Raw genomic sequence first — 25,849 nt, 5'->3', positions numbered from 1 at the left:
TTTTTTTTTTTTTTTTTAATTTGTGATTTTAATTCCCTAACATAGGTACACATATATATATTAGACCTCTTCAACACACTTACATAATAAGTACAGTTGATTATTTATGTAATTATAAATAAATAAGTATATATAATATATTATATACCTTTTTATTTCATATTATACATATGTGTATTTTATAAGTATGATGCTTAATTTTACAATTTACGGTTTTAAAAAAACAAATTAAATAATCGTTACTATCTTCATTAGTATAATATATAAAGGCAAAAAAAAAAAACTTTTTAAATAGTTAATAAAAATAAGCTATTTTGTATTCATAAGTTGGGATATAAAATTTGAAGTAGTTTATTCATAATTCAAATCGGATAAGGGGTAGCAAAAAAACGTAAAAAAACGAAGAAACGAACGAGGGAAAAGGCACACACAATTGTACCTACAATATAAACAAAAAGAATAAAATAAAGGGCATGAACCATTGTTAGTATTATATGAAAAGTTGCATATACTTTGTAATGTGTGTGCATTGAAAAGTGGTGAGTAGTATACATAAAAAATAAAATAATAATGCTGGTGTAAAAAATATATATAAGAATTTGAATATTTCATTCCTTTGAGTTTGAAATATATTTAGCTTATATATATTTTTGCACATACATAAAACTATCATTTGATACAACGATGAGAAAAATATTCTCTATTGCACGCTCTAATTTAAAAATAAAGAAAGGGGATATAAATAATATAAGAAAGGAAAATATTTTAGAAGAAGAACGAAATGTGTTTGATGATTATAAGACAGATATAAGTGATAGTGACATTAAAAATGAAAAAAATAAAATTAATCAATCAAAAAGTACAAATGAAACAGAGTCAGATAAATTTAGTAAAATAGACGACAATGATCATAATTCAATTGACATAAACAGTAACAATGATGCTATAAAAAAAGAATGTGATAACAAAAATGAAATAAATGAAAAATCAAGTAATGACAAAATTAGTAGCATTGATAATGTACAAGTCTCAAAAAATGTAGAAAATCAAAATGCTTCGATAAAAGAAAAAATGATTGAAGACCCATGTTATGTACCTAAAGAGTCACGATATTTTTTGCACGACAATAGATTTGAAATGAGTGATAAAAATATAAAAAACAAAAATATGAATGATAACAAAATTAAGCAAACAAATAATTCCTATTATATAGATGAAAAAAAATGGAAACATGATTTATTTTATGACTACAAATATAATGGTTATTATCTAAAGGATCGAAATAAATATTCAAATTATTATTCTCACACTAATCATTATTATCGCTCAAAATTTTCATACTATTCATCTTATAAAAATAATAAAATAAATAACACCAAAACGAAAGATAAAGAAAATGTTGATAAGCCAGTGGCTACTTCAAAAAGGGAAGATAAAACTAACGAAGATGTCACCTCAAATCATGTCATTGATGATAAAAAAAATGAAAAGGATAGTATCGAAGTGAGTAACAATAAGTCTAAAGAAAATGAAAATACAAAAATAAAAAATAATAAATATACTAGTAACTTAAAAAATGGAAAAGATATATACACTAAAAGTTATTCAAATATAGTATACCCATATAATAGGAAGAGAGACAACTATTATAAAACTAGCACCTATCACTACAAAAATAATAAGAAATATGTATCAAGCACTGATAAGAATAAAAACAGTAAAAGCTCAAAAGGTGTGGCAACCACAATTGAAGATAATAATAAACGAATTGTGAAAAATGACAACATTACAGATAAGTGTAAAGAAGTTGACAGCAATTGTAAAGAAAAGGATCAACAGGTTGAAAATAAAAACAGTTTAAAAAAAGTAGAGGAAAAACTTAAGAGTGTCGAAACGAGTGTGAACGATGTACAGAATAAAAAACATGATGTACAAACCCAAGAAAAAACAACCAAAACAAGCAAATATAGTGATAAAAAAAAAAATAAATTATCTTCATACGCAGACAAAAATACTTATAACAATAAATATACACCTATGAAATATAAAAAATCAATGCCATTTCATTACTCATATGAAGATCAATATTTAGATCGAAGAGCAAGAAGAAGTAGGTACAATAACAACAGCAATGTGAAATATTTGTATGGAAATAAATATTTAACTACTAAATCGGGGCGATCAAACAATTATTATAATCATTATGAATATGATAGGAAAATGTATATCGAAGAAAATAAAGATAATATATATAATACTCATGTAAATAATATAAATAAGAGAGACTCCAAAAAGGGGGGCAAAAACAGGGATACAGATGATAAGAGTGGGAATACTAAGAATGATTCAGACGAATTACGTAAATCATTAAACAATACACCATCTGAAGTAAAAAATAAGAATGCAGACAAATCTTTAAAAAAAAGTAATAACAATTTGAATACTCCTTATACTGATACTAGTCACAATGTAAACGATAAAAAAGAAATTGTAAAAAGTTCAGAAAAAATGGAAGAAAATAATGATCATAATAAGAGCCAAAATAGGGACATAAATAATAAGAATTACAAAAGTAAAGATTATAATAAGTCATTCACAGATTTTCATGATAAAAAATTTGATGATAATGTTAATAAAAAAAGTAGTATGAAGTATGACAAGTATGGTAAGGATAAATATTTTTCTAAATATGAAAATTATTATCCTACTAAAGAAAGTTATTCAAAAAATGGATATAAAAATGATCGTAATAAATATGGAATAAATAATAGGAATAAATATTATACCAAAGATAATAATAAAGATCGTTCCCAAAAATATTCAAATTGGAAAGACAAAGATATAAATGATGGAATTAAGACTGAGAAAAATTTAGAAAAAACGAACGAAAATGAAAAAGAAAAGGACAAGGAAAAAACATCCAACAAACATGATCCTATATATAGAAGAAAAGCAGAGAGTAATACTAATTTAGATATTTGTGAAAAAAAACAGGATAGTAAAACAAATGCAAATTATGACGAAAAAAATTATCGTGGCAAAAGTAACATTTATTCAAATAAAAAATATTCCAAATATGATGATGATAAATGGGGTAAAAATGGAGAGAAAAATGCAGAAAATAAAGATATATATCAAAATATAAATAACAATAATAAGACTATTGATTTTTCACTTATTAGAAAAAAGACACCAGAAAAAAAAAATAATGAAACAAACAATAAACACAATTTTGTAAAAAAAAATGAAAAAAGTGATGACTCACCAAAAAATAACAATTATAACAATAAAAAAAAAAAGTCTGTTAATAATGATATTTCAAATCCAAATGAATTTCAAGAAGATAAAAAAAATGAAGTTAATGATGTAGACAATAATAATAATGAAGAAAATAGTAAGAAATATTATCGTGATAATGTAAAAAATAAACAGTTACATCAAAAGAATATAAAAAATAATTATAATCAAAGTGGTAATACGCAAAATTATGATAACTATGTTAATAATGGAAATTATCAGATATATGGATATGATAATAATAATAATAATAATAATAATTATATAGAGAATAGTAATAGTACAAATTATTATTATAATGAAAATTTATATTCAGCAAATAATAATAGTAATGGAAGTAATAATGAAAATAACTCTAATTTTAATATTGGAAATAGTGATACAACAAATATAGGTAGTAATAATAATTACATAAATGATAATACAACATTTTATAATGATAATGGATATCATCAAACTCACCATATGAATAATCAATTTATGAATAATAATTATATGAACAATAATTATTTAGCTAGCTTAAATTATATGAATGAAGGGAATTATATAAATGATACTAATTATATGAATAATCCAAATTATCCTGAATGTAGATATATTCGAAATAATTATATAGCTGATAACTCTGGATATATTAATGATAATAATGCTTATATGAATAATGATGTACCTAATTATATTAACGATAATAATGCTTATATAAATAATAATCGAGGGTACATAAATGATACAGGATCTTATATTAATGATAATTATGTTCAGGATACCTATATAAATAATAATTATATTAATGGCAATAATAATTATTACTATGATTATATCCAACCAAATTATGTCAATTCAAATGATAAATATTATTATAATAATAGTAAATATATGAAACAAAATTAATTCAAATTTATTGTCTATACACATGCTTATGTTTATTCATGTGTATATACCTTACACAAAGTACAAGTTGGTGTGCAACATTATTCATTTATTTTTTTTTTTAAACATTTTTACATGACCAGTCATGTCATAAAATTACTAATATATATGAACATGGAATATAAAAAATTAATACAAAAAATAGTACACATAAATATGTGTGCGTTCATATTTTTGAATATGTATATGTGTGATATTTCACTGTCTCATCATCAGTATAAATTATACGTTGTGTTATGATCCATTTGGATGGATATATAAAAAGGCATACAAGTATTTATGAAACTGCATTTATTGAGTTTGCAAATTCATCATATTTGTATAACTATATTTTATTTATATCTTTTGTTCATACATAAAAAAAATAAATATGAAAACTTATTCATATATACTCATTTTTACCTGGCTGTTAATAATATTATCATATATTATTTTGATAAAATGTATGCATACAAAACATTTTGTATATTTTTATATGAACAAATTCTACATTTTTTACTAAAATATTTTTTAATTAAAAAAATAATAAAAAAAGCTAGCCAAATTATATTTCTACATTTTTGTGTGGCATAAATTTCGTATGACCATGTCATATTAAAAATGATTTCAATCACTCTTTCTAATACCAATAATTATTTCCTTTTTTTGTTACAACTTCTTTGATCTGCTCACTGGAAATGCTCTCTTATCAGGAGAATCAGGAATACTCAAAAAATCATATTTTTTTAATTCATCTCGTTTTTTGTAAAGCAGCTATATTAAAAAAAATGCATATACACATTTATTTTTATTATTTCATAAGGTACTATAACTTATTGTACATTTAGTATAGACTGAGCAGACATTGCAAAAGATAACATGCATGCAATTATGTATGTATATCGAAACATTCATGTGCACATTTTTAAACGGTGTTCTCTACTTTTCGGCATTACCATTAGTATTATCAACAAAGAAATGTGGGTACAAAGTTTGAGAACAAATTCTGCACTTTTTATGGAAATCCTTGGGTAGTATAACTGAAAAAAATAATAAAAATACAAGAGTGATTACGGGGCACATTGTATAAATGCACACATATTTCCAAAATAAATTTAGGCTTATTGTGGCCCTATTTACTACCTTTAACAATCCAATAAGGAAAAAAAGCAAAAAGAAAAAAAATGATAATGGAATAGATAAATAGTTCCAAGACAAATGAGAATATAAACATATAATAATTTTTTTTTGTATTTCCATTTTTTGATTTATATTGTTGGCATCTCTTTCAGTTTCTGGAGAAATAATTGAAGAGGATGCTCCAGGAATAAAAATAAAAAGGGATAGAAAAAAACGTTTTATACATGTTTGATAAAAATATATTAAATTAATTTGAATATAACTAAATGCTTGTTTGATTAGTTCTGCTCCTATTTTTGCTTGATAATATATATTTCGATTAAAATCATTTGATGGGCACATTAAATAGGTATGGAAAATAAAATATGTTATAGTTAATAAAAATATATAACCATCAATCTTTTCATTCGTCAATATAATATACGAAGTAAATAAAATGTTTAACAATATGCTCGAATTATTAAGTACATTTATATATAGTAATAATAATGTTATCACAAATTTTAGTAAATAATATTTATCTTCATAATTCATATCAATAAGGAATAATGTTATACAAGAAATAACCAGGGATACATAAAATTTTATTAATGTGCTTATAGCAAAAATATAATTAAAAAATAAATTTAATATTATTGGAACTGATTTCATGATATATATAAAATATTCATTCCAATTAATATCATAGTGTCTTGTATTATTTTTATATATTCTACTTTTTTTGTCAAATTCTGATGTTATAGACAATCCACTATATTCTGTTAAACTTATAAATACATTTTCAATTTGTTCAAAATATGTATTATTAAAATAGTGGAAGCATTTATTCAAATGTGTTAGTCCTCCAACTTTTTGCTCGGATAATAAATATAAAAAAAAATAAGTTAATAAAATAAATGAGCAAATATATATAATAGCATATTTCAAAGCTTTATATATATTTATTACTTGACTTTTTATTTGGCTACCCTTTTTAATTATATATCTACTATTTATATATACATATATAAACATAAAGGGAATAAAAAAAATTATGTTCTGAATATTAATATATATTGATATAAAATATATTAATATAGATAGAAATATTTTTTTTAAAATTATAAAATTTATAGCCCAAAATAGTAACCCAATTGATATACTATTTATATAATTTATGTTACTACATAATAAAACTGGATTATATAATATTAATACAGATGAACATACACTTGTCACAAAATTGTTATGCTCAAACTTTTTTCGAAGTAAGTGTAAATTATATATTACACCTAAGGAAAATATACAAAATTCTGAAATTATAATTAACATTAAAAATAGTGTATATTTAAAAGACATACTATTTATATCTATTTTTTCTTCCTTCCCACTATCATCATTTAATTTTTTTATTTTTATATCGTCATTGTCATTCTTTTCAGCTTTCTCCGTTTCAATGGTATCTCCTTGTAAATCATTTGTGACTTCAAATTTTTCGTCTTCGTTTATTTTCTGTCTATCTTGTATATCATAGTGGCTTATTCTTTTAAGAGCATTTATATATATGTAAAACAATGGATAATTATTAAAGTTGCCTTTTCCCCCTTGATCAAAATTTATATATCCAAACTTGGCATCATTCAAATAATTATCAATTTCACTTGTTTGAAATAATATATATATATTCTTAATAAATTGTGGAATTAAAAAAATAAAGAAAATAAAAAATAAATATATATAATATTTATATATTTTTTTTCGCTTTTTTCTTTCTACTTTTACACCACTCGTTTCATAACCTAATGAGTCTACGATGATGTTGTCTTTGTCCAATTTTAATTTTTTATAATTATAAAAAAATTTATAAAAAAAAACATTTTCATTTATACAATCACAATTATTAATTTTGTAAAGCATATTTGAATAATTTTTTTTAGGTTTTTTTTCATGTGTAATTAATTTTTTATTCACCTTTTTTACATAGGAATATACCAAATGTGATGTTTCAATATCAATTACATAATTATGATCAAAAAATCTGGAAAATATTTTATGCTTATTTAAATAGTAATAAAGTATAAATATTTTATATTGATAATAAAAAAATAGTCTATGAGTAAAATCTTGAGATTTTTCAAATAAGTTTAATATAGTTATTTTAGGTATCCAATCTTTTGAATTTATTAATGTACTAAGAATATTTCTTTTATTATATTTATCTCCTGTTAATTTTATTACATTTTTTTTTTTTAAAAAACAGAAAGGTATATTATTTAAATTTACATAGACTTCACTAAATGGGTAATCATTGAAAATGCAAAAATCATATACAATACTTTCTTTTATATTATAATATTTCATAAAAAAGTTATAGAAATTGTTATAAAAATTTTCCATTATATATTCCTCATTATCAAAGATTTTATTGATTAGTTCTTTTTGAATTTGTTGCAAATGTGTAGTTATATCTTTGTATATAATTTCAAAAAATATATTTGCATAAAAATTTAATTTCGCTTTTTCTTCCTGTCCAGCAATATTATATTTATCATAATTCTCTTTTCCATTTGAATCATTGAATCTATCATGTTCTTTTATGAATTCCGATTTAAAAATATCAAAGATTTTTAAAAAATAACAGATTTCATCTAAAAATAACGAATAGGAACTAAAAATATGTACCAAATTTAGGGTCTCATATAATCCATAAAATGGACAAATGCTATTTTTATAAGAATTAAATTTGTATACCTCTTCACCATTAAAATAGTTGTTACTATTTCTATTCAACTCTGTCTCTTTATTTTTATTACATAATTCAATGTTGCTCTTTTTTAATAGCTTTATGTTTTCTACAAAATTTGTTATAAAAAATGTTTTATCAATAAAATACTTTTCGTCAAAAGCTTCTACCAAATGTAAATATTTACTTTTTTGTGCATTTTCATCTTTTTCGTTCTCATCCTGTTCGTTCTCATCCTGTTCGTTTTCATCCTTTTCGGTGATTGTTATATATATGTTATCACTATTTGCGAACTTCGATTCTTTTAAATTTTTAATCTCTTTCTCTATTCTTTTGTTGGAAATATTATTTTTTTCCGTCCTACCATTTTCATCGGACACAAGCAAATTTGCCTTCGTCGTATTTCTCAGCATTGCCAATGAGCATATAATAACTTTTGTGTATTCTTTTTTTTTGAAAATTTTTATGCATATTATGTATATGTAAATATGGATGCGTGACTAAACATGGCATGCAATTTTTTCCTAAAATTTTCGCTAATTTAAGCTTGCTTTTCTTTTGTTCATCCTAATAACTTTCGCCATACAACTTGATGAATGCTACATTTATAAAGTAACTCACCAAATTGTTTTCTTTAATTGTTAAAAAAAAAAAAAATTAAAGTAAGTTTGTGAACTTACCAAAAATGTGCAATTATCTCATATTCCATTACATTGTTATGCTATTTCTATCTTAATTAAGTTTAAGGAGAAAAGCAAAAAAAATAATAAATATATATATTATGAAAAAATCATAAATATATATGCCATATTAGTGCGTGCAATATGCTAGCCTTTTGCTACATACCAACTAAATAGCTAATTTGAAAAAAAAAAAAAAAAAAAAAAAAAAAAATACCAAAGTAACAAGCTAAAAATATAGGGAGTTATAATTTTTTAAAAGTTTAAGTTACATTATTTAAACAAAATAAAAAATACACATATATATGTAAATTGTGTAGAATTACATAAATTAAAAAATGTAAAAAAACGATAAACATATTTTAACAAATATTTAAAATCATTTGTAAATAAATATTATAAAAAAATTAAGGACCTTATATATATATATATATATATGAGGCCTGTAAGTATAGCACACACATAAATATGTTATGTATGCATAGAGTGTATATAGCACATTTACGAAAATGTGAACATTACTAAATTTGAAAATTACGAAATTACGAAAAAATTGGCTACTATTTTTGCATTCAAAGGAATGACACAAATATTATAGAGGGGGTGTATAATTAAAAAATGTAATACAAAATGTGTAAATACAAATAGTGGGTAAAATTAGTTTGTCTTTATTTTATCTTCCTTATTTTGTTTGCTCAAATGTCCCGGTCATAATAATCGATGTTCAAACTTCTATAAGATAGTAATACTGAGGACAAGACAAACAATAAAAATGGCAACGAAACAATAACAGAAATGATTATATATTTTAGTGAAACTTTATTTATTTTATTAAATAAATAAATTGAAAATTGCTTAAAAAACTGAAACATATAATAAATAATATAATATATCATTTTAAAAATATAAATTAAAATTAAAACAAAAAATTCTTGAAAATATAATGAGCTTAATAAGGATTTTTTATTATTATCTTGATTATTTTGACCATAAAAATTTTCATTATAATTATTTATATTTTGACTATTATATCTTTGTGTATAGTCATAATAATAATTTGCTTCAAAGTTTGGATCACCATATTGTTCTCCATAATTTACATCATAATTTGCATCATAACTATCACCATTTAAATCATCAATATGCATAGGTCGTGTAAATAATCTATTTTTTAAATTGTTGAACATGCCATATTGATATGGATCTGGATCATTTATATGCTCTTCAAATATATCATCATTATATATATTTCTATCTTCTTCTATACTATGCCTTTTTTTCAATTTACCACTTCTTTGATTTATTTCTTTTTTATGTAATCCTTTTTCAGGATAAGGCATTTCTTCATGATGCTCATCATCATGATTTAAGAGACTGTCTAATAACATTTCTTTTTTTAACTTTGAAGGTAAATCACAATTTGCACTTTTTTTCATATTTTTTTTTTTTTTATCTTTTGAAAAAATGCTAACACCACAAAACATGTCATTATAATTTTCGGCATAATCTGGATGATAATTATAACCATTTCGAATATCATTTAAAGAATATTTACCTTGCCTGTTCAGTATTTCGTTATGTTTATTTGACAAACTAATATGATTTTCTTCATCTATGCCATTATAATGGTTATTGTTTTCCATTTCGTCATTTTGGGTAAGAATATATTTTCTCGAAATTCGTGAACGACTTCTGCTTTTGGATTTTCTCCTTGTTTTATTTTTTGCAGAAATATGGCTAGCTGACAACAAAGTATTACTTCCCCCCCAATTATTATAATAGTTCGAAGTAGTGCTAAGATTGTTATTGTTTTCATTTATATCATAGTTACCAAAGTTGGTATATTGAGAATTGTGAATCGATTTATGTGGGTCACTACAATTTGTTGTATGTAAATTAGTTGATGACATTTTATTATTTTCTAAAAATAAATTATTTATTTTATCACGATTTAAATATTGACTTCTTTTATGTGCTCCAATACTTTGATCACGATTGTTATTACTGTGTCTATATTTTGAACCATTACCATAATCATATAAAGTAGAAAAATCGTTAGATTCATGTGAAATACGACTAATATGTAACTGTGTACTTTTCATATTATTTGAATTTACACTTTCTGCATCTATATTATTTGAATGCCCTCTATCGATCATATTTTTTTTTCCACCATTTTTTCTTTCCTTAAATTTTCTTTCATCATTTTGATATATATTCTCAAATTTATTATCTATAAAATATGGATTACCAGAATAACTATTTATTAGCATCTTATTTCGATTTTCATCATAATTTTCTAATTGTGATATATTTAAAATTGTATTTTTGTCATTATATAGAGAAGATGTATTTGATTTATATTTTGTAATAGCATCAGAACAATTGAGATTCTTATATAGTTTGTCTTTACTTTGGTCATATCTTCTAATGTTATAACCATTTTCACCATCGTCATCACTGTACTGACTTGAATTTTCAAATCGATCACAATTGTTCATTGCATATGACCTATTAATGTGATCATATTTGTCGTTTATCAAACTTCTTTTGCTCATCGTACTTTTTAATTTATTTTTTATTTTTTTTTTTCTTTCCTTTTCTTTGTCAAAAAAATGTGAATATCCCATATCCTCTGTTTCTAATTCATCTGGAATATGGTTAGACAATCGATAAAATTGTTTTCCATATTTCATTTCTCTGTCCATATCTGATTGGTCTATTTCGCTACTTGAGTATATCTCATGACTTCTTTTTAATTTTGCATACTTCATGTTATTATTCGATTTTAGTAAGCTTCCCTTTTTTAACATCATTTTGTAATTATTCATACATAATGATTCACTAGGGCATTTTTGAAAAAAATCAGGATTATTTTTAAAATTATTTTCATCAAAGTTGCTATATAATGATAAATGGGAATAGGTGTCATGTCTACCGATTTCATCTTTATATTGACTTCTTCCATTTTGATAATATTTAAAATCATCGTTAATGCTTGTATCTCTTTTTGATAAACCATTAATTATATTATCACAATAACTTTTATTGCTACTATCGATTTTATTTTTTTTTTGTTTTAGACTAAAATTATCAGTAGGGTAATAATTTGGAGATGCTGTTCTTTCATTATAATTTTTAGACTCATAAGGCCATTGACTTGTTCTACTTCGATTTCGATAAGAGTGACGAGTATAATTATCTAAAGCTGATATATCCTTGTAAGGATTTATTTTTTTTTTATCATCATTTTGAATTATACTTTTATTTGGATGCTCTAAAAAATTATATCTTGAATTATTATTTGAAATTAGTAACGTATTTCGATCATTTGATATGGACATATTTCTTTCATCACAGTATGCATATCTAGAATTATTCATATTTTTTTTTTGTTTACTATGATTTCTGCTTGGTCCATTTCCTATACTATTCCTATACTTATTTATTACATCCGTAATATTTCTGTTAAATGTTTTTGTTTTCGAATTGTTAGACTCATCACGTGCATACACGAATCGATGATCCTCATCACTTTCATTATTCTCTATAATATTTTTTCTTCGTATTAATATTTCATTTATTTTATCATCATAATATGAATTCATTTTATTGTCTTTTACTTTAACTTTATTTTTATTTGCATAATATTTATTATATAATTCATCATATCTTGCATTACGGGATTTATAATTTTCGTCTACTTCAATTTGAGACTTACCATTTACAATACATTCATTTTTAGTATCATTATATATATCTCCCATTTAGCTTCGCAATTGTGTTACGTATTTTTATTGATATAATTTATATTCCTTCTTAATTATGAGCATATCTTATATCAATCATTATATCATGTTAACGATTTTTAAATAATTATATTAATACCCAAATCCCAAATATTTTTATTTTTTTTTTTTAAATTATTTCAATATTATTTTGATAAAAATGAAAAAATAAATACACACGTTTATCATTCTTTGAATAAAGTATGCTCACGAATTTGTGGATGATATTTCATATTTATCATGCATACACATTAATTTAAAAATTTTTTTTTATGTAAATAATTTATGCATATTGTATCATACACAAAAAATTCAAGCCGTCATATTATCGTATTTATTTTGTTATGTTTATTTATTTGCATTATTTTTTGGGTATATTTGCTGACATATAAATATGACCTTACGATAGCATATGCCGCAAAAAAATAAATCAAACAATGAATAATTAAATAAAAATATGAATATATTAATAGTATAAGTTACATATTCAAATTAATCATATAAATATTTATTTTTATCACACTATAATATTATTAATATATTCATGTATTTTTTTTGGACATACCTACACATTTATTAAACATTTGACACTTAACAATGCACGCATATAAATTTTTTTAAAAATATATAAACATCCCACTATGTCCTTGTCCCATTAAAAGGGGATGAGCAAAAAGGGGGGAAAACGCAAAATTTAGGAAAAATAAAATAAAATATATATATAAACATTATCGAACATAATTTAAACAGTTTTACACGCTTTATTTTTCAACTTTTTCAACTTTTTCAAGTTTTTCAACTTTTTTCCACCTTTTTCAACTTATGTATGCCCTTAAAATGTTATAGGAGCATTTAAAAAATGTCTTAAGCCGCTATTTATTATATCTTTATAAACTTAGAATATGTTTATAAATTATATTTTTCAGTTTAACGCGTTTTCGATTACACACCATTTAATGTGTGTTACCAAAAAATATCATATAAACAAAAAAAAAAAAAAAAAAAAAAAAAAAATATAGCATATTTAATATATGTGGCATACTTAACTACCTGTTACTGAAATGCCCATATGTGTGTGCATATATACTTGGCTCCTTTGAGCCATTGTATATATAAAATATTATCATATGAAAAAAGCAAACATGTTCGGAGAACAACGAAATCATTCAAATTTTTGCATGCACATGGTGTGTGTGTGTGCTTGATAAATAATAAAAAATAATAATAAATGAAAAAAAAGATCATAATAAATTTTAATCAACAAAAAAAATTAAGATTTCATAAAAATTAACAAATAAGATTCTGCTATATTATCATATATATGCTCATGCATTTTTTATAATATTACAAAATATACTCGGCGGTTATAATTTTGTATTATGCATATATTTATTTTCCTCTTCCTACTATGATCTTAAAAAACATCACTACGATTCAATGGGAGATGGTGGTACGCTAACTGTTATATTAACTAAGTCTGTTATAAATTCATTCATACATTCTACTGTGTAAGCACATGTAGCAGTGACTCTAAATCTGGGATATTTTAAAGGGCAAGCTGGATATATCACAGCAGAAACTAGCCATTTTTTAGTACGTAAAAGGGTGCATATTTTTAATAACCTATCAGCATCATTTGGATAGACAACAGGTATAACACTAGTATCATCATCACCTTCGATAATATATTTATTACATTCTGGGTAATTGGGGGGCCATAAATTTAAACCAGTCTTTAATCCGTTTCTTAAATATTTGGAATTAAATTTAAGTTTTTCTATTCTCCATGGTTGTGAATCCATCAGTTCAAGAGCTTTTAATGCAGCTCCAGCACAGTATGCTGGTAAAGGTGCAGAAAAAACATTACCTATACAATGTATATCTAAAAATTCAATTACTTCATCAGAAGCTACAATAAATCCACCTACGGAACTAATTGATTTACTAAATGTACCAACAATCATATCTACTGATCCAGGCATATTATAATATTCCTCTAATCCTCTTCCAGTTTTTCCTAACACTCCTAATCCATGAGCTTCATCAACAAATAATCTCGAATTATATTTAATACATAATTTTTTAAATGATGGTAGATGCGGTATATCACCATCCATTGAATAAACGGATTCTAAACAAACCCAACAGTTTCTATATTTACTTCTATGTTTTAATAATAATAATTCTAAATCATTATAATCATTATGCTTAAATGAAAATGCTTTTGCTCCAGATGTTTGAATACCTATTTTTACACATGTGTGTGTGCGATTGTCGTATAAAACAAGATCTGCTGGTGTAGATACAGCTAATATACCTGACATGCAAGCTAAAAAACCACACACAGATAATATCGAATCATTTCTTCCATAAAATTGACCAAGCTTTTTTTCTAAGTCTCTTAATATTTGACTATTCCCTCCTAACATTCGTGGCCCATGATTTCCAGTAGACCATTCAGAAGCAATTTTGATAGCATAATTTTGTACCTCTGGTTCCCTTACAAAATCAAGATAAGAATAGGAAGACATCGTTCGAACTTTTTTATTTTCACATAAAATATATTCATTTTTAACATCAGATACTCTTAACATATATGCCCATTTATCTCGTTTAATTAATTCTCTCTTTGCATCTATATAACTTTCATATTCCTTTTCATTTTTTTTAATAGGTAAATTATATTTTTGTTTTAACAATAAATAAAATATATGTTTTTTTGATTCCGCTTTATAATTTAGTATAGCATAATTTTTATATAAACTTAATTTTCCTATTGCATATGTTTTCCATTCCTTTAGTAAATCAATTAGTTTCCCTTCAGAAATCGATTTTTTTAATTTTATAATAAGTTGATATATTAAACTTATAAATGTACTTATTTTTCTATCCCTTTTCTTTTTAAATAGTTTATTTTCTATGTATGAATTACCGCCAAATAGTGAATGTGGCATTGGTAAAAATTCTCCCAAGATCCAGGATAATTTAGGTGAACCTGGTGCAGCATCTTCATTAAATATTGCTAGTATGATAGCAAATAATATAATTATTGCTATTAAGTAATTTACAACATTGGATTGATATATGGTGTCAAATTCTATTCCACAGTTAGCGTTCATAAGTTTATTTATTGACATGATTCCTAGTTCTTCTATTGCCTCCTAATATGCTTCAGCTGGTTTAAAAAAAAAATATATATGTATGCCCCTGTTTATGCAAACTTAAATTATGCTTGCCCTTTATAATCAAAATACGTATCAATATCGAGCCAATTTTAGCCGAGTAGTTCGATCTCCCTTAATGACCACCACCAAATTTGTAAAACAGCAGTAGGACAATTTTCAATTTTTACCTAACTATCTTATTTATTCACATATATAAATGTATGTATGCATATAATCAAATAAAAAATATATATATGATCACAGTATGAATTTTTGAAAAAAAAGTCAAATGTGCTACACACCCATTGATGTAATTGTGTTAAAATTGTATACAAAAAAAATAATAGTATTTATATATTTTCTCAATATTTAAGAAAATATTTGAATTCATATACATATTCTGCATATAAGAATTCTTTCATACATATTATAATATTTTTTTTAAATGCAAACAGAAATTATGAATTAGGGATGGTAATTATATTTAAAAAAATATTACATGGATACATATTACAAATATTTGTTGTATTATATTTTTTTTTTTTTTTTTTTTAATCTTTATATATAGTGTTCACACTATTTAATTTGTTTTAATTATGAATGTTATACATGCTTGCTTAATGCTTAAATACGAATTTTGTTGTATATTCAACATGAATGTATCTTAACAAAGCCATGAAAAAACGGAGGAACTTTATACTTATAACCTCTAAAATGTTTATAAACCTTAATAAATATGTGCAAACATAATAGTATACACACATAATACATAAATAAAATGAAAAACACAAAAAAAAAATTCATCAAAATTTATGTAAAATATATTATATAATTACACAGATTGAAAAAAGATATTACGCACATATTTTTTTATATAAATCCCAAACCCTTAAAATGTAAATAAACATCCTTATTTTTATAAACAAAAACATAACAAAAAAAAATTAAATATAAGCGTCATTTAAAATAAAAATAAACACGCTTTAAAAGAAAAACATTTTTAATTGAAAAAAAAAAAAAAAAAAAAAAAAAAAATATTTTCCTACAAAATTTTGTAGTTAATTTTGGTTTGATAGGCCCACCTCAATATACGCATTTTTTCATACATCCATAATTATGCAGTAAATAGGATATTAAAAAATAGGATAAAAAAATAGGTTAAAAAAATCGGTTAAAAAAATCGGTTAAAAACTGTAAATAAATATATATAAGTAAAAATACTCGCAACATTATAAAGTAGAAAAAAAAATATTTAATAATATAAAAAAATTAGATTAGCATACCAAAAAACAATCGAACAAAGCGATATTAAAAATTAAAAAATTCGAATAATAAATAAGTATTAAATATAATACAACAAAATTACGATTGGAAAAAATCGACATTCTTTTTTTCCCCTCTTTAATACAATTTAAAATTGACAGATATACTTTTATCAATTCAAATGATATGCTATATAAATATTCGTTATTCAACAATTTTTCCAAGTTTTTAACAAAAAATAATAAAATAATGGTAAATAAACAAAGTAAGGGATATCATAATAACGCTAATAAGAATGGTAGCTTTTTAAAAAATTTAGTTAACGATGGAATTAATAAAAAAGGGAAGCAAAGAAATATATCTACATCCAAAGTAAACAATGGGAATAGGATGAATATGGTATTATTTAAAAAACATGGACAGCATCTTTTAAAAAATCCAGGTATATTAGATAAAATAATAATAGCAGCAAAAATAAAAAGTTCGGATGTAGTATTAGAAATTGGATGTGGTACTGGTAATTTAACTATCAAATTATTACCACTAGCTAAAAAAGTTATAACAATAGATATCGATGCAAGAATGATTAGTGAAGTAAAAAAAAGATGTTTATATGAAGGATATAGTAATTTAGAAGTTTATGAAGGTGATGCTATTAAAACAATTTTTCCAAGATTTGATGTATGTACTGCTAATATACCATATAAAATATCAAGTCCTCTTATATTTAAATTAATAGCTCATCGACCTTTATTTAAATGTGCCGTTTTAATGTTTCAAAAAGAATTTGCTGAAAGAATGCTAGCAAATGTTGGTGATAGCAATTATAGCAGATTAACTGTTAATGTAAAACTCTTTTGTAGAGTTATAAAAGTTTGTAATGTCGATCGAAGTAGTTTTAATCCACCTCCAAAAGTTGATAGTATTGTTTTAAAACTTATACCAAAAGAAAATAATTCCATGATAAATTTTGATGAATGGGATAACCTACTTAGAATATGTTTCAGTAGGAAAAGAAAAACTCTTCATGCTATTTTTAAACGAAATGCAGTCTTAAATATGTTAGAACACAATTATAAAAATTATTGTACATTTAATAAAATCGTTCCAATAAATTATAGCTTTAAAACCTTTTGTCTCGACACATTAAAAGATTTAGAGATGGAAGAACAAAGAAGTATTAACTTAGATGAAAATGATTTTTTAAAACTGCTACTAGAGTTTAATAAAAAAGGTATTCGCTTTTTTAACATAGCAAATACTAAGGGAGTCGATTCGGCAAATGTATTTTTAGATGATGATGAAGATGAAACACAGGATAATCACCTGAATGGTCAGAAAAAAAAACAAAAAAAAAATAAAAATAAACAAATAAATGAAAATTATAGCGATGATGACCAAACAGATGATGATCAAACAGATGGTGAGGAAAGTGATTATTCCTCCTCTAATTAAAAACTCAAGCACTTTCGAGACTTAATATCACATTGGAAGTGCTATGCATGTGCATATTCATATAATTTTATAAAATTTTCATAAATAATTTGCACACTCTTTGAATTAAAAATATGCGCTTTTATTGCATACGTTAATTTTTTTTATATATATCCTAAAAATTTGTATAGAATTTATTTCTTTGATTTATTGTATTTGTATATTTTAATTTTTTTTTAAACTATTTTTTTGTCAATTCTTAAATAATAAAACAACAAAAATGTTTTTAAATATGATAAACATTTGTAAACATGAGCATATACAATTTAATTTGTAAAAAGTTACATAACTCGAACAAGTAGCATGTAATGAAACTATTATATACTACGTCAATATTCACAAAATTATTAGAAAAATATAAACAAAAAAAATTCGAAAAATTAATAAGAAATATAATAAAAAATGGAACAAATTTTTACAATCTTTTTTCTATGCTAATAAGTTTTTGTCTTTTCGCTAGTCTCACCATATGTCAAACATTTTCGATTTACAACAAGATGACTCGTCATGTATTTTTTTACAATTCAATGAGCAATAATACCGAATATATGAAACTGGTTTATGTTCATAACATTTTAAACATTTATATTTTCCTTCGAACCCACACACGACACAAAATTTTCTTTTTGTCAAGGAGCTCATTCCACCTCCAACTTTTGTCCAACAGTAACTTTTGACTCTTCAAAAAAGAAAAAGGAATAAATATAAAAAAGGGAAACATAAAAAGTAGGTAATAATTGCAAATATGGAATTATCAGCATGGACAATCATGCTAGTATTTCCTCAACAAACAAAAGCTCATGCATTTATATTACAGCTTTGTCATATAATAATTATGCACATTTGATAAGTCTCTATGAAATGGAAACATGCAATATACGCACAGAAAAAATAAACACAATTTATATGTCATACAAAACTAGGTATGTTTCGTTCCTTTTCTTTTATCTTACTTTGAAGCATCGGCTTCATCTTGTGCTAAAATTAGGTTTATATCAACTTTTTCTCTTTGCTTAAATTTATATGATACTGATAAGTTTTTATTTAAATGGACATTCGTGTTTGTTATTTCAATATCTTCATCTTCACTATCAGACCCCTTCTTTCTTTTCCGTTTTTTTATATTTTTTATATTTTTATCAAGGCGTTTTCTTCCCATTAAAAAAATTAAATAAGTTTTTATACGGCATTTAAAGAGTTAGATTGTTACAAAAAATTAAAATACACAAAAAATAAGTCAAGCAATGATATAATAAGAAGGTAAAAAAATTGAAAAAATAATTAAAGGTAATAAATAAATAACACTGGATACAAATTAAAAAAAGGAGGGCATAATAATATATATAAAAATATGCCCATAAATAAAATCCTTCAAAATTTTAACATTATTTTAATATATTTTTTTATAAAAATTTTTAATAAAATTAGAAAAAAATATATAATTATATATAATGGAATAATTATTAAAATTGATACTCTTATATTAATTTATTATATTATTTTTCTTTCGTTTTTTTTTGCCATTTTTTGAGGCAAATACTATTCTTGTGTCTTCTTTTTCATTCCAATATATTCGCCATTATGTATAGTTATATTTTTCACTATACGTCTTTCTTTGTTAATTTTTCATTTATATAATTTATATTGAGAATAACAAAAAATTTATATTTTTTTTCCCTTAATAATATGTAATAAAATATACTCTATATAATAAACTAAAATATGAAATAACGGGATGTATAAAGTTAAGGTGTAGGAAAAAATAAAAAAAAAATTAACAAAATTAAAAAGCTTTATTAAAAGTATAAAATGGATTTTCAGAGACTATCAATATTTTTTTTTATTCTTTCCTACGCAATTTTTTGTCACCTAGTTTGGAATGGGTGTTATAATGTTCATTCCTGTTCTGAAAGTGAAGTATATAATTCGATATACGATGCTAATAAAAAAAGCCAAGCTACAAAATTTGGAATACCAAATAATATTAAATTTGGACGAGGCAAATCAGGGGATTCAAAAGGTGCCCCTTGTCCTATCCTACCAAAACCTATAAGTATGTTTTAAAAATATTTATTATAATTCTACAAAATTATAAAATAATAAAAGGTATAGTAAAAAATTATTATTACTTTTTTTTTTCTTATATATTACAATTACAGAGTCGATATTTCACCTTAATTGGTTCAGAAAGTCCCCTGACTTATTCCCTATAAGTATACAATTATATTCCATGTTTAATGAGAAACCGAACACCTTAGGATTCCTTCTTTTATCTTCAGCCATTTTTACGATAATAGAATGGATATACATAATGTAAGTCAAACTAAACTTAAAACTGGAGCGTGCCAAAGTGTATGCCCCCAAAAGTGTGTACATGTAGCATACTCATATAATAGCCATGCATATAACCCTGCTAGCACACACATCGATGCTTATTTACTTGCTTTGTTTAGTTACCTACTAAGTATGCTGCTATGGGACGGATTCATAAAACCTGTATTTAAAATAATATACTTAATAATCTTTTTATGCGTATTGATGAAATGTTCGGTTATGTTTATGCCATATGCAAAATCTTATATGTCTCACGATAATTATAAATATGTGTCCTCTATGGTATTTAATTTTTATAACATAGCTAGTAAGGTAAGGAGAAAATAAAAGAAAAAATATACTACATCAATGCGCATATGCTTATCCATTCCTGATGTCCTACATTCTTGCATTCCTTATTTCTCATCATTTTTAGCTGTACAACGATGTAAGCATGTTGGTAAATAATGCCTTAAAAGATGACATCGGAAATTGCATATATAAATAGTGACAAAATTGAAAACGATCAAAATGTTACTAATAGCATATTTAAAAAATTAACAAAATTACAGAAATGTGTAATACTTAAATTTTCAACAGTTTTAACTAAACAAATTTGATTAATATTTTTTTAGTTTTTTTTCGTTTTTATTTTTTTGTAACTTTAAGATTTTGTTTGCACACAACAACTTTTTAAACTATAATTTTTAAGCAATTATTTCATTTGCCCTTTCTACAATTTTTTATTTTTTATTTGGTATATGAATATATTTCTTACATTAATAAAAATACATTTTTTCATAAAAAAAGCAAACATAACAACACTTTTGAAATTATAATAAATATTAATTCATAATATAAATCGAATTTCACAAAGGGTAGCCCTATACAATTGTATGGACAAGCTGGGAGGCATATTTTTCGCAAATAGAATAGGCAAAAAATGGCATTAAAAAATGGCATTAAAAAATGGTATTAAAAAATTGCTGCTTGCTTGAGTTACACTTTTAAACTTTTCTCACACATGCCAATGGCATTATTTTGAAAAAAAATCCATTTTTTATTACATAATTGTCTATCCTTCAAAATATATACACATAAAAGAGCTTAAGCAAAATAATATGGATAAGTACAAGTTTAATAAGTCCTTTATTTTTTTATCATTATATATATAACAAAAATTTTTAACAAAAAAAAAGCATAAAATATGTATAAAAAAAAACTATTAAAATTGAACATAGAGAGAAAAAGGGAAGCATAGTAAATTTGTAAAACGACGAACAAACGAAATATATATATACATATAAATTTTAAAAATAAAAAATAAAGGTTTTAAAATTACAAAGTAGGCAATTCATAATTGTATATATAAATATGCAAAATACTGCTGCAAATATACGGGATTATTAATAATAAAAAAAAAAAGGTATATATACTACAGTGTAGCATATTACAGCTTAATCCACTTTCTCTGGTTTGGTTGGTTGATTTCCAACTGTTTGTAGGTGCTTATAAAAATTATATGAATGTTTTATTACAATGAAGGCTATTTTATTTAAATAAGAAAGGACTTGGGCATTTCCAGTATAAAGACATGAACCAACAATAATTATAAAAGCCATAAACATTGGAAGAATAATATTTAATCTAAAAAATAGACGAGTAAACATTAATATTTCATTCCATCCTAAAATTAATAAAATAACCCAAAAAGCAAATGGAACATTTTTTAAACTCATTTGTCCTCCAGTTTCTTGTATATATTGAGCATCTCTACATATTTCTTGTATTCTTTTTTTAGCTTTACTTTTTCCTTTTTCAATTATATCAGTATTTATAAAATTATTTGGTAAATGCTTATCTAGTTTATCAATTTTTATATTTTTTTGAAGAATTTCAACTATTAAAAATGCATAATCTTTTGATACTCGGAAAATATTTTTTAATTCAACTACAGATACATTTCTCCATTGTCTTGGTTGTTCAATTTCATCATAATTAAAAACGGATTCAAATCTGTTAATAATTACATTAGCTATATCATTTGATATTTCATCTAATTTTATTTTTAATGCATCTATAATTATTTCAATATAAAAATTTTTCAATTCTAAAATAAGTTTTTTATTATTCATTTCTTTAGTTAAATCATTATTTATGCTACTAACATATTTTTCTTTTTTATTTTGTTTTGTTATTATTTCAAACTTTTTACTATTAAATAAACTTTCCATATCATTTTTACTTTGATCGATTTCGGTATCAATTTCATCAAAATTATTATTTTCATCATCTGAAAAATCATACATATGGTCATTATGAGAATATACAAACCCATAATCAGAATTTGTATTTAATCTTGCATATATATTATCTCCATTGTTTAAATGTGTTGTATTTATTCCGATTTTTAGATTTACAAAACATTTTGATAAATTTGTATAAATATAGTCCTCTAATTTATTTGTTACTTTTAATATATAATCCCAATAATCTTTTGAGCATTTAACAGTTACTAACATATTATCAACATTTTTTAATTCTTCTTTAATTGTGGCTCTAATTCTTTCAATTAAAATATTACATTGTACACTTCTAATTCTGTTTGTATCTTTATAAATAGATGTAGCTAATATTGTTAATGAATTTTTATAATTAAAGTCGTGATTCTTTTTTTCTTGACTATCTTTACTTTCATTACTAGCCATACTTCCTTCAACAATTTCTATAGTACATTTTTTGTATTGATCATAAAAATTACTTATTGTAGTATATTCTAACATATCTGCATTATATAAAAAGTTCGACCATAAATTGATGCACTTACTTTGGTTTCCCTTTTTAGCGCTTTCTCCTGACTTATCCATATTTGATAAATTATCATCTTGTTCTGTTGCATCTGCATTTTTATCACTACTAAGTAAGAAATAGCCTTTATCAGTTGTACATACACTATACATACTATTTAATTCTTTAGAAAATTTAGAAGATAAAATTCGTTGAGTATAATTTAAATTATTATCAACAATAGTTTGTAATTGTATAAATATAGCTTCTAATAATTCTTCTAACGTTTTTAAGCATATACTTCTTTGATATCTAGATGCATCTATTAAATATTCATTTACACTTTTTTCAATAATGTCTGTTTCTGCCCATGTTTTAAAATTTTCGATATATCTATTTTTAGAATCAATAATCTTTTCTTTAATCATACCACTTATACTATTTAATACATTGTTTTTTATTTCCTGGCATCTAAAAGTTGCAAGCATTTCTTGTTGTGATGGAATATCTAATTGTGATTGTTTTACTATTGTATTCCATATGTTATGACAATATTGAGCAAAACCATCAGCTGGTATGTTTCTCGAATAATTCACTGGTCTTAATTCATATACCCATCTATGCCTTAAACGTTTTATATCTTTTAAAAATTCATCTTTTTTAATAATACCATGAGATAATCCAACAACTTCAATAATAAAATAATCATCAACTTTTGCATTTTTTGAAGATTTAGGTTTTTTTAATTCTTGCCATATTTTATTTACATATTCTTCAATGATCTTTTCTCTAATGACATCTAAAGGAGCAAATTCTTCAAACCAATCTCTTACAGTAAACATTAAAATTGTTTTAGGGCAATTAACATTTTGATGAAATAATTCTAAATGTACTTCCATAACTGTTTTTAGTAATCCATAATTAGATGCAGTAAAATTACCTAAAGAATGATACCATAAATTAACAATCACACAATCTGCTAATGCAAGTGAAAACAAAGCAGATCTATGTTCAAAAGTTAATCTATTTTCTCCTCTTTCCTTAGAATCATTACCTTCTACATCTAAAATTAGGGTTGGATTTACAACAGGCTTATCACCACTTTTATTTTTGGATTCTGCATCTGTACCCTCACTTGATCCACCTGCTAACTCATCTTCAAACTTATCATAACTTAACCATAATCCTTGAGTAGTCTGACTATGTCCCAATTTTGTATTCATTACTTCAAATGATGTTTTAAATAAATTATTTAATAATGTACTTTTACCACTACTCTGACTTCCTAATATTGCTATTACATTATAATTAAACCCCAATTTTGACAACCCATTGTCGCTCATCCATTCTTTTAAATCATCTATGATATGCCCCTCATAGTCAATTATCTGGGTTTTGCTCGCATTCGCCATCTTAATAAAAATAATATAAATCTATCTATTTGTTTTGCTCTCTTTATATATACGAACAAGTATATTTACTTACTTTACTTTAGTTTTTTTTTTCTTAAAATTGCAATATAATAACTTATCAATAAGGTACAACACTACTTTTATGATCGTTCAAAAAAGTATATGTACATATAATGACTATAGATCTTTGAAAATGCGCATGTTAGTAATACTACTCTCTAAATTGCAATAATATAAATAGTGGTTAAATATTTATACTAAACAAAATTCGTATATATTATAAAAAAACAACGGAACATAAATTCTATAAACATGAATAAACGTTAATCCAAGAATTCTTTTACAAAAGATATTCCCAAAAAGTTGAATATATAACAATTAATAAGATATAAATTTAATTAATATAAATATGTATATATATTATAGGCATAGGATACCACATATCGATGTAACAAATACATGTACATATTTACAAACTATCTTACTATGTAAATATAATTTTTACATAATAAGCATATGAAAATTTATAATAATATAAGTTCCTAGATTAATCAATTCTATATGCACGGATAATTTTATATTAGTATTAATATAAATTGTTTTCCTAATTATAAATATTTCTTAAAATATTTCATATAATTTTTTTTCTCACGCCTTTTCTACAAAAAAAATAGAATTCTAACGTTAAATTAAATGAATAAATATGCACTGATATACATATAATAATATATTATTTATAGAATATTATTTTTTCAATTCTTATAATTTTTATTAACATAGTTTGCCTTTTATGCATATAGGATACGTGCATTGGTATATTGTTCGTGTACATATTTATGCATACTTAAAAATAATTAATTAATACAAAATTATATTATGT

At 23.5% G+C, this 25,849-nt stretch overlaps 8 protein-coding genes across 8 annotated transcripts; 3 read left to right on the top strand and 5 right to left on the bottom strand.

The window, feature by feature from the left end:
• Positions 1-684: 684 nt before the first annotated feature.
• Positions 685-4,188, top strand: PCHAS_1028100 (conserved Plasmodium protein, unknown function; the record flags this gene model as incomplete). Its single annotated transcript, XM_731699.2, has 1 exon — positions 685-4,188. One exon carries the CDS (start codon positions 685-687, stop codon positions 4,186-4,188), a length of 3,504 nt encoding a protein of 1,167 aa, XP_736792.2.
• A 687-nt stretch (positions 4,189-4,875) lies between these two features.
• On the bottom strand, positions 4,876-8,481 carry PCHAS_1028000 (conserved Plasmodium protein, unknown function; the record flags this gene model as incomplete). Its single annotated transcript, XM_016798409.1, has 3 exons — positions 4,876-4,980; positions 5,163-5,246; positions 5,350-8,481. 3 exons carry the CDS (start codon positions 8,479-8,481, stop codon positions 4,876-4,878), a joined length of 3,321 nt encoding a protein of 1,106 aa, XP_016655620.1.
• A 962-nt stretch (positions 8,482-9,443) lies between these two features.
• On the bottom strand, positions 9,444-12,515 carry PCHAS_1027900 (conserved Plasmodium protein, unknown function; the record flags this gene model as incomplete). The annotated part of the gene is made up of 1 exon (XM_736587.2): positions 9,444-12,515. The coding sequence occupies one exon, from the start codon at positions 12,513-12,515 to the stop codon at positions 9,444-9,446; it is 3,072 nt and encodes a 1,023-aa protein (XP_741680.2).
• A 1,448-nt stretch (positions 12,516-13,963) lies between these two features.
• On the bottom strand, positions 13,964-15,673 carry PCHAS_1027800 (serine palmitoyltransferase, putative; the record flags this gene model as incomplete). Its single annotated transcript, XM_740835.2, has 1 exon — positions 13,964-15,673. One exon carries the CDS (start codon positions 15,671-15,673, stop codon positions 13,964-13,966), a length of 1,710 nt encoding a protein of 569 aa, XP_745928.2.
• Positions 15,674-17,149: 1,476 nt separating this feature from the next.
• PCHAS_1027700 (ribosomal RNA small subunit methyltransferase A1, putative) lies at positions 17,150-18,418 on the top strand (the record flags this gene model as incomplete). Its single annotated transcript, XM_740836.2, has 1 exon — positions 17,150-18,418. One exon carries the CDS (start codon positions 17,150-17,152, stop codon positions 18,416-18,418), a length of 1,269 nt encoding a protein of 422 aa, XP_745929.2.
• A 501-nt stretch (positions 18,419-18,919) lies between these two features.
• Positions 18,920-19,616, bottom strand: PCHAS_1027600 (zinc finger protein, putative; the record flags this gene model as incomplete). Its single annotated transcript, XM_740838.1, has 2 exons — positions 18,920-19,136; positions 19,411-19,616. 2 exons carry the CDS (start codon positions 19,614-19,616, stop codon positions 18,920-18,922), a joined length of 423 nt encoding a protein of 140 aa, XP_745931.1.
• A 650-nt stretch (positions 19,617-20,266) lies between these two features.
• On the top strand, positions 20,267-21,278 carry PCHAS_1027500 (conserved Plasmodium protein, unknown function; the record flags this gene model as incomplete). Its single annotated transcript, XM_016798408.1, has 4 exons — positions 20,267-20,510; positions 20,617-20,770; positions 20,911-21,103; positions 21,207-21,278. The coding sequence occupies 4 exons, from the start codon at positions 20,267-20,269 to the stop codon at positions 21,276-21,278; spliced, it is 663 nt and encodes a 220-aa protein (XP_016655619.1).
• Positions 21,279-22,227: 949 nt separating this feature from the next.
• Positions 22,228-24,969, bottom strand: PCHAS_1027400 (protein SEY1, putative; the record flags this gene model as incomplete). Its single annotated transcript, XM_739365.1, has 1 exon — positions 22,228-24,969. One exon carries the CDS (start codon positions 24,967-24,969, stop codon positions 22,228-22,230), a length of 2,742 nt encoding a protein of 913 aa, XP_744458.1.
• Between the last annotated feature and the right edge of the window lie 880 nt (positions 24,970-25,849).

The sequence above is a fragment of the Plasmodium chabaudi genome (assembly GCF_900002335.3).
Source record: "Plasmodium chabaudi chabaudi strain AS genome assembly, chromosome: 10".
NCBI lineage: Eukaryota > Apicomplexa > Aconoidasida > Haemosporida > Plasmodiidae > Plasmodium > Plasmodium chabaudi.
This window is presented reverse-complemented; position numbering and strand designations above follow the sequence as displayed.